Below are 9749 nucleotides of genomic sequence, written 5' to 3'. Positions count from 1 at the left end.
CTCTTCCCAAGCTTGTGAAAGTTGTGAGCAACTAGTATTAACAGGAATAGGAATCCTAGGGCAACCCTATTGAGCTTAAATACTTACTTTAGTGATGGACATTTTGGAAGCTTTAAAGAAGATTGACATTTTTTAATGTCTTTGGCTCAAGTCGAAATCAAGCCTTGGATGAACAAATTAGACTTCGTACGATATTGGGCTCAAAAGAATGAACGCATAGCGCCTGAGGAAAATGAAATCAATCATCCAGCTTGCCTATTGTTGGAGCATTGTTATTGAACAGCTTTTTAGGCCGAAAGACTTATTCTTACCCAAGGTTTAATTCATTCTTAAATTCTAATATACCAAATCTCAAAAACTCAAATACTCATCCATCAATAATTAAAGTTAACAAAATTCATTAAATCTAAAAGCAAAGCAATCTAGCAGTGCTACCATAACATTAATTACAATAGACAGAAATAATAACAGATCTCACTTTGAGGCTCCCCACTTAAGGAACAATGGCTGTAAGTCTTACAATGCCAGAACTTAGATTGGAACTTTAGCTGTTATCATCACGATTACAGTAGTGAAGCACAAACGTTAAAGCTTTCTCTAAATTTCCTATTTCGCAATCACCCATGTTAAGAAATGCTGCATATACTAATTGACAAGGACATTGAAACTGGCTAAATTAGTCGTCAATCAAAGGAGAATGACTTTTTATTTTATGTATATCAACGTAGTAGCTGTACAAGTTATGGTCCGTTCTAATTCTAATCGGTGAATTAAATAAATAAAAAAAGCGTTATGGACAAAGGAAAACTGTTCCTGAAGACTGGCACAAGTGAGCACACAATCCATGTCAACACAACATTATAGAATAAGAATTCTTGTGTCTACCTCAAACTGGAGAAAGTCACCACAATTGCCATTCTTCAAGCCAAACCAGTCTTCAGGAACATGCGCTTGGCAAAAATCCGAATTACATCACCGAAGTTCCACCCTTCATCATCTTCCACTGAAATTATCAACCAAAACTTTTCTTAGTTCACCGAGCAGAACCCCTTGAAGAAATTAAATGATTCCTATTTATGGGTAATATAACTTAGAAATGTCTGTATGAACCATGCAGTTCACCACTCAAACAGCACTCTCAAAAGAGACCTGGTCTTGTGAAGGATACCTAAGCTTTGAATTTGTGGCGTCAGCAAGACCTTTAAGCATTCTCACAACATCAGTTGCATCATCAAGATAATACTTGGCCTTGCTCGGTTTTTGCCCAATAGTGCATGCAAAGATTTCAGGAGCTGTTGGCAAGGATTGACTAGAGAGGGTATTCAGTATGCTCTCAAACATATCTTCATCAGATTTATCATCTCCAACACACATCACAAAATCTGGAGGCCTCCCATCGTTGACCATTTGCAGAAGAATCTTTTCAGCAACCAAACCTTTGGTTACACCCTGCAGTTATTAGATCATGTCATTAATGAGCAAACTTGCCCCACTCCAATTCCTGTGTGTGAGAGAGAGTAGGTAATAGATACGGAAGGAAAAGAAAGAACAGACGAACCTGTGGCTTAACTTCAACAATATGTTGACCACTCTTAACAACTGCTGGTTCATTCGCCAGAACATTTTCCAGGTGATCCATCATTTCCTTTGCTTGGCAGGACCCAAAGTCAGGGTCTGCATCTTGATATTGCCATACCAAAGCACTCTCTTTAGTCTCTATGCTAGAGCCATCTGTTGCTTCTGTATACAATTTCATGATAGGTTCCACAATCCTAATCCATTCAAGGTCAGCACCTGGGTGATTGGTTTCCCAGTCAGATGTATTATTCCACCTACATAAAGAAACTCCATTTATTAATTAAAAAGAATTTAAAATTACTACAAAATACTCAAAACTTATACATAACCAGTATACCTGACGAAGTATCCATGTTCAGCTGCTATCCCCAGCATCTCACATGGTGCAAGCCAATCAGTGAGAGTTTTTCTCCCTCTCCCACTAACAATAAACACGGTGTTCTTAGGATCACTGCAAAGAGTTTTCAGGATATTGATGACTTCAGGGCTGGGGGACTTAATAATAGAAGTTTCGGGAACAACTGTACCATCATAACCCAGAAATATTGTCCTTCTACTTGTCCTTCTATATGCTGAGACTATATGGTCGGTAGACAACCGCCTAAAACTAGGAGATAGAGATACCACTCTGAACCCCAGGCCCAGACCAATCCCCCAGCATCTTTTACTATAATGATCACGACATGCTCTCTCCAAATCTTGTGCAAAGCTGCGTGCCCAATAAGCCACATTGTGAGTACTAACATATCGATAGTGTTTCTCATGCCGCAATTGCTTCTCAGAATCAGACAAGCAAATGGCCACATGTAACGCCTCGCCTACAGCCTCTATGTCCCATGGGTTGACCCTAATTGCTCCACTTAAAGAAGGTGAGCAACCAATGAACTCTGACACAACAAGCATACTTGTACGAGGAGATTCTGCATATCTGCCAATAGCTGCATCCAAACTTGGAGTACCCTGCCTACAGACAATGTATTTATATGGAACTAAGTTCATCCCATCCCTCACAGCATTTACTATGCAGCAGTCAGCTATGGCATAATAGGCAGACTTTTCAGAACGAGGAACATGACGATCAATCAGAATCACTGGTTCATAATCAGATGACCCATAAACCTCATTGATTCTTTCAGCAGTTAAATAAGTTTCTCTCCTTGCCTCCTGGACATCTTTCCCTGAGCCCCTAGCAGGATTAACAATTTGAACCAAGACTATATGGCCTCTCATTTTGGTATGCAGCTGTAATAGATGTTCAAGAGCCAGTAGTTTCAGACTAATGCCCTTAAATATATCCATATCATCAATACCAAGAATCACACTTTTCCCATCAAATTGTTTTTGAAGCTCTCTAACTTTAGCAGCAGTAGAAGGAAGATCCAATACAGACTCAAGCCGACCCATATGAACACCTACTGGTAGTATTTTGATATATACTGTCCGGCCAAAGTAATCAAGTCCAATATGTCCACGCTTAGATTCATAGTCCAGGCCCAGCATCCTACTGCAGCAGGATAAAAAATGACGTGCATAATCAAATGTATGAAAACCAATAAGATCACAGTTCAGCAGGCCCCTCAGGATTTGATCTCGAACAGGTAAGGTTCTATATATCTCTGAAGAAGGAAATGGGCTGTGGAGGAAAAAACCAAGCTTAATTCTGTTGAACCGTTTTCTCAAAAATGTAGGGAGAACCATCAAGTGATAATCATGAACCCAAACATAATCGTTATCAGGATTAATTACTTCCATCACCTTGTCTGCAAATAATTTGTTAGCAGAAACATAGGCCTGCCAAAGTAAACGATCAAAACGATCACCATGTTCTGGGCACATGGGCAGCATGTAGTGAAAAAGCGGCCACAACTGTTGTTTACAGAAACCAAGATAGAACTTCCTCTGCAGATCAGAAGGCAGAAATGTTGGCACACAATTGAAATCCTCCAGTAGCTTCTGAGCAACTTCTTCCTGTTCGCTCTGATCTATGTCAACCTTGAGAGACCCCACATAGATAAACTCAGTCTCCAAGGAAAACCCATCCTTCAGGTGTAGTAAAAGGGAATCCTTATCTAAGCTGAAGCACCATTTGCCAGACTCTGTATCCCTTTTAGAATGCAATGGTAACATATTTGCCACTATAATCTTCCTCTCATGACCACTAGATGAGCTAACATCAGAATCCTCCTCATTATTGCCATAACCATCCAAGTCAGAGATAATTCCCGGAACAGTCATCACCCGAGGAAGACCTCTTGGAGTTTGAGGAATATCCAACAGATCTCCAGAAGCCAAGTCTAAAAACTTTACAGATGATCTTGATGCCATTACTGGATCATGAAACTTATCCTACTCGCTAATACGAAAGAGTACCCTCCAACTGGTAGAAAACCATAAAATAGTGAAGCCACGAATCTACAGAATAAAGAGAATGCCGAAAACAGTTAATTGCTGCCAGTGCAGTGACAAACAATTTAAACATAATAAAAAGTGAGTTTATTCACATAAATAAGGAAAGCATCACCCACAGAACAAAATAAATTTATTTTTATTGAATTGAAAGAACACAAAGTAAAGCATGGATTATACACTATTGCTTGCTGTGGTTGTTCCCATAGTGGGTTTTACAATGATAAATAACTTATAGTGTAAAGATTTAATAAAGAAATATTAAGGTTTTTGAAGAAAGAAACACATTTTTTCCCTGACCAAGCGAAAACCAGACCAAACCAAGCCCTAATTCACTAATGATGTTGCATATCCCTATAAGTCCGTCTAGAAAAACAATAGGCAAGGCCGGAGATTATGATTATCAAAACACTTAAAACTGTTAACAATAAAATATAATCACTGAGTGTGTCTAGCTTAGCCATGAATCCGCGGTATTTGCTGATTATCTAACATGTTAAACCCAACTGCTTTCACAAAAGCACAATAGATAATGAGAATAACATCGAAGAGGGAAGCATCGTGCACTAAACATGAATGTATCTTCAAAGCTGAATCTAAATGGATAATGGGAAAACGACTAATAAATAGCTTTCAAATAGTGGTAGTACACAAGTAAATTGGAAAAGGGGGGGACAGACCATGGAACTTCTCCTGTAAGATTCAAAATAAATAAATAATAATGATGACAATGAAACCAACATTTTTTTTTTTTTTTCAAAAGAAAGGTCTATAAACAAACGAAAATATGAGTATGGGATTGTTAATAATAATACAACTGAATTGTCACTCAGTTGTCTTATCTTAAAACAATCTAAACGAAATTTGTTCAAACATATTTTTTCCTGATTATAATATGAACATCGCATAAACCATTTTATGCCAATACAGATGACAGAACCAAATAACTTAAATAAGACAAAACTAGTCAGACTCATGCCAAACACTTAAATAAATTAAACAAAAACAATAAAAGCAGTAAGTGTACGAATAAAGGCCTAAACAACAACTCAAAACCATTAGATCTACAGAAACCCAGAAAAATCCAAAATTAAAAAAAGGAGATCTCACCTGAACCACCAAATGAATTTCGATGAAGTAACTAGATCATCAGACTTCAATCAGAACACTACAACCACACACTTCCTGGCAAAAACAAAAACAATAATAAAATTACGTTACAACACGCTATGAACAACGACAAATAGATAAAAGTTCAACCTAAAGCCTACGTTTCCGTGTCGCCAAAGCAGTGTACTTAAATGTTCTCAAATCCAAAATTTCATGCTATTTTAGTTTGAACATGACAAGAACAACATTAAAGAGCCATTTCAGCCACAGTAAAACTGATAATTCTAATTCCTCAAGTTAAGAGCAAAAAAGACAACGGAAATCACAACTGCAATTCCTCTTATTATCTTTCAGTTTCTCGGCAGCCAAACAGAAAATACAAAAGCCGAAGAGAATTGAACACCAGATCACACAGAGAACGAACGAACTTCAACGGTCAAATACACAACGACTTTAAACATTACCGTTACCACTACCAGTTAAGACACGGTAATGTAGATATGGCGGTTGAATCGGAGACGCAGTAGAGTTCCGTTACGTCGTGGCGACAGGGCGGATAGAGAGAGGTAGGCGCGCGTGTTAAATTGCCTTTTTTTCTTTGCTTCGGTTTTGTACAGAGTGAAATGAACCAAAGAGAATGCGACAAAAGAAGAATTATATTAAGATATTAATTTATCTGTAATGGATAGACTTTGATGAAGCTAACCACAGTTAAGTTTTAACTAGAATAGTTGGTAGTTTTCACATCTAAGGTTTGGTTTCTTTTGTGCAATTACAAAAATAACCTTGAACTATAAATAAATTTCAATATCCGATTTTCGGAAACAAGTCCAAAACAAATCCAAAGTTGGTCACTTTATTTAAAAATGAAAGATAAGACATAGTGGAGGAATTGGAGGAATGGTTGGTTGTGACTAAACGACCACTTTCTTTAAAGAAATTTGGAAAATTAAAATGAACTTACCTATTGTTAGGTTGGGATTTCTGGACTCTTTTTTAATTGGTCCAACAATTACTTGTTACGTTAAGTGTTAATTAATTAGTCAATTATCAAAGCTTAATAATTTTCTTGATAAATTTACATATTTATCACGTGAGAAATATAAAAATAAAAAAAATAAATAATTATATAACAATTAATAATAAATATAATTTAAAATTTGGATTGAATCGATTGATCTAATTTGTTAAACCATCAACTATTAATTAAAATAATTAGATTATGTATGAAATTGAATTTAACTTGATCAATATAAAAAATTATTTTTTTAAAATTCTACACATTTTTTGTATTCACAAATATATATTATTAGATTATTAGATATTATTATATCTTAAATCAAAATTATTTACTCATATAATGATATATTTAAATTATGTAAAAATAATAATATAAATAATCTTATTTAATATAATTACTTTCACATCCCCAAAATCTATTTTACATTTTTTTTTCAATTTCTTCTCTTTATTCATTTATTGGCCAATAAAAAAAGTCCAGTTGAAGCCAATAAATTTGGCCGTGCTAGGGACTCACGAGGCATTGAGACATCTCAAAATTGGCGGAAATAACAAGATCCAACCAAAAGCATAACTCATTAATGATAGATTAAGACGAAAAGTGATAGATTTGACCGAATCTAAACTAAGTTAGCAGTAAGTAAAAGTGACAATGTCGATAAGTTATATATAATAACAACGAAATAACTCAATCAGATAATAATAAAAAATTAAAAATTTAGTTTGTGATGATAACATTAGTATAATAATCTCATTGCCAAGTTTTTATAATCTTTAATTCTTATAATTATTAACCATAGGTGAATAAATAATTTATAAATGTTTGGAAGACACATTTTTATCTTTTCATCAACTTTATAAAAAGTTTTTCAATATTATAAACAATTTTATCTAATAGGTGGAAAATAAAAATTTCAAACTTAATGGGTACGAAATTCGCTTTATCAAAGTTTGGGTGGAATGTCCATTCAGCCTTATTTTTTATTTGGTACATATGTCACTATGATGTAGGTACATATGTCACAGTGCTGATAGGTACATATGTCACAATGATGCTAAGAGTGTAAAAGAGACAAATTTTGTTTGAAGTGTAGAAAGAGCATTGGGATATTCTTAGCGTGATGAAGCAGAAGTAAAGGTTAATCTTATCAAGTTGTATTAATTTATATTTTATATTAAAAGTTTTGAACTTTAACACCATCCAAAATATAATTATATTAAAATTTTTTAATTTTAAACTAAATCAAAATATTTTTAAATTAATTCGATCTTATCTAAATTAACTCAAATTATATAATAAATAAAATCATGTCAAAACATAATATATAGTGACATGATCTTTTATAAAATAATATATTCTGTTAAATATCAAAGAATAACACGATTTGGTAGAAAATAATATATAAAAAAATATTTTAATATTAAATGACGTTTTATATAAACAAAATTGTTTTATTTCAAATTAATATTAATAATTTATTTATTATCTCGTTCTATTGTATGGATAAAAAAGTCTACTATCATAATAAAAACCAAAATAAATATATAATTTTAACTTTAAAATAATACAATTAATAATTAATAAAATTAATAATTATTTATCAAATATTCAAAAATTTTAATTTACAATACATGATGAATATGACTGTCATAAAAATTAAATTCATTAAGTGGATGTTTAGTTTATCTTTTTATTATTTTAGTAATCTATTTTTTATTATTTATATTATATTGTTTGGTTTATAAAGTAATAAAAGATTTCAATAATCTTTCATTACCAATTGATATGTTATGTAATATTAGGGTTGGATTCGAACTGAGCCGAGCTCAGGCTCGGCTCGGTCTATTTATGGCCGGCTCGAGCTCGACTCGAGCCGAACTCGGCTCGGCTAGAGTTCGGCTTGTTTTTTAGCTCGGCTAGTTTACGGCTCGGTTCGGCTCGTTTTTCATATCAAAACGATATCGTTTTGTGTATATATATTGATCAAAACGACGTCATTTTGTATAGAAATTTAAAAAAAAATATACCGAGTCAGCTCGAGCTCGATTGAGCAGAGCAGAGCCTGACTCGTTTCGGGCTCGAACCGAGCTCGAGCTAGCTCGGCTCGAGTCCAACCCTATGTAATATATAAGGTAATATGATTATCATTTTTATATTAAGTATTAAAAGATTATCAAAATAATATTAATTTTATTACTATTTTATCTTTATTAAATTTTTAGAACAAAAATATCTTCAATTTTTAATTAAGATTAAATAATATAAAAATATTTTTATAATTATTAATCCTTCGTATAATAAATAAAAATAAAATATTAGTAATTTTTATTACTTTTAACTGAATATAATAATTATTTATATATACTAATTTTATCAAACATAGTAAAAAATTTATACTTAATAAATTTTTAAATAATTTATTTTAGTGATAATTTTTCATTTTCAGTTGAATCATACACATCCTGAAATAATAAATTTAAATTAATAATACTTATAACACACAAAAAAGAAATAAATTATAAATTATGTTTTATAAGTTTGCCAAAAAGGAATTATTAAATTAAAATGAATCTTATTGGATAATGCCAAATTAATAGTTGGTGATGTCGTGTCTATTTTTTTGTTAATTCAAATCAGAAAATAAGGATTTTGTGATTTAAAATTCTTTTGATCAAATGAAAAAAATAAAAAATATTTAAATTTTTTATTATATTGATATTAAGTAATATTATATTTAAAATTTTCAGAATAGTTTAGTTTGAGTCATTTTAGAATAATTTCGTATTAATTCAAATTTAATTCTGTTATTTAAGAGTTTATTTCAAACTTGCCCAAACCATTTTTTGTATCAAAAATTATAATTATAATTTTATTTTTTTAATATTATCATATCCAAGCCAATCGTGGGGATCCAGCTTTCCCCGTCAAATGTGAAATAACTTGATAAAGTGAACAAGATTAGGTCGAAGTCAAACGTGGATAAGCAACTACGGATAATCTCTTTTTAATGGTTTGTTTGTTTGTTTATGATTCCAACTCGAACAACCACATGACTTGCCTAAAACGAGAGGCAAAATTAATTTCCCCTCCTATTTGTCTCACTGTCATTTCACACCTTCAAATTAAAAAAAAAATGTTTTCCCACCTCTCATCAGAATTCAAACATTCAAAAGGTATTTTCATTTGTTTGCAAGATATATGTTATAAAGTTAACATCAATTACATTTATAAAATACAAACAAATTATTATTATTTTTTATCAATATGAAAACTCATCATTTATACCATATATTTAATTGAAAAAAAAAATCTAACCCTAACTCCAACCAAGCTCGAATTCAACCCAAATCTAACTATAATCTCATAATGAAAATGCCCTGGAATGATGCGATTCAATTAGAATCTCATCAAAATCAGACTTGACTAGATTGTTGATGGTGAATGTTGTTGTCAATTTCTTTATATTTATTTATTTTTTATTATTAACCATAACATTAATATAAATCAGGAGTGAAGTACATTGAATAAAGTATATGGACCAAAATCTATTTAAATTTAATGAACATTACAAATTCATAAATAGTGTTTTCGTATTTTAGTGAATCTATAATAAAAATTAACTAAAATTCATTAA

At 32.1% G+C, this 9749-nt stretch overlaps 1 protein-coding gene across 4 annotated transcripts; it reads right to left on the bottom strand.

Moving 5' to 3' along the window:
• Positions 1–668: 668 nt before the first annotated feature.
• LOC123213037 (probable alpha,alpha-trehalose-phosphate synthase [UDP-forming] 9) lies at positions 669–5739 on the bottom strand. 4 transcript variants are annotated; one of them, XM_044632364.1, is made up of 6 exons: positions 5559–5738; positions 5095–5169; positions 1916–3990; positions 1559–1832; positions 1169–1449; positions 669–1003 (listed from the first exon to the last, which is right to left on the bottom strand). In XM_044632364.1, the coding sequence occupies exons 3-6, from the start codon at positions 3901–3903 to the stop codon at positions 994–996; spliced, it is 2553 nt and encodes an 850-aa protein (XP_044488299.1). In that variant the 5' UTR covers positions 3904–3990; positions 5095–5169; positions 5559–5738; the 3' UTR covers positions 669–993. The 4 variants fall into 4 exon arrangements, with proteins under 4 accessions (XP_044488299.1, XP_044488298.1, XP_044488295.1 ...); XM_044632363.1 differs by having other exon boundaries at positions 669–1449; positions 5256–5739; XM_044632360.1 differs by having other exon boundaries at positions 669–1449; positions 5559–5739.
• Between the last annotated feature and the right edge of the window lie 4010 nt (positions 5740–9749).

The sequence above is a fragment of the Mangifera indica genome, chromosome 4, assembly GCF_011075055.1.
Source record: "Mangifera indica cultivar Alphonso chromosome 4, CATAS_Mindica_2.1, whole genome shotgun sequence".
Classification (NCBI taxonomy): Eukaryota; Viridiplantae; Streptophyta; class Magnoliopsida; order Sapindales; family Anacardiaceae; genus Mangifera; species Mangifera indica.
Note: the sequence above shows the minus strand (reverse complement) of the source record. Positions and strands in the feature narration are given on the sequence as shown.

Excerpts from the sequence above, each read along its gene's own strand:
- LOC123213037 (XM_044632363.1), bottom strand. The coding sequence starts at position 3,903 with ATGGCATCAAGATCATCTGTAAAGTTTTTAGACTTGGCTTCTGGAGAT. Across the intron at positions 1,833-1,915 it reads GAACATGGATACTTCGTCAG|GTGGAATAATACATCTGACT; the intron begins GTATACTGGTTA and ends TTCTTTATGTAG. Across the intron at positions 1,450-1,558 it reads TTGTTGAAGTTAAGCCACAG|GGTGTAACCAAAGGTTTGGT; the intron begins GTTCGTCTGTTC and ends TAATAACTGCAG.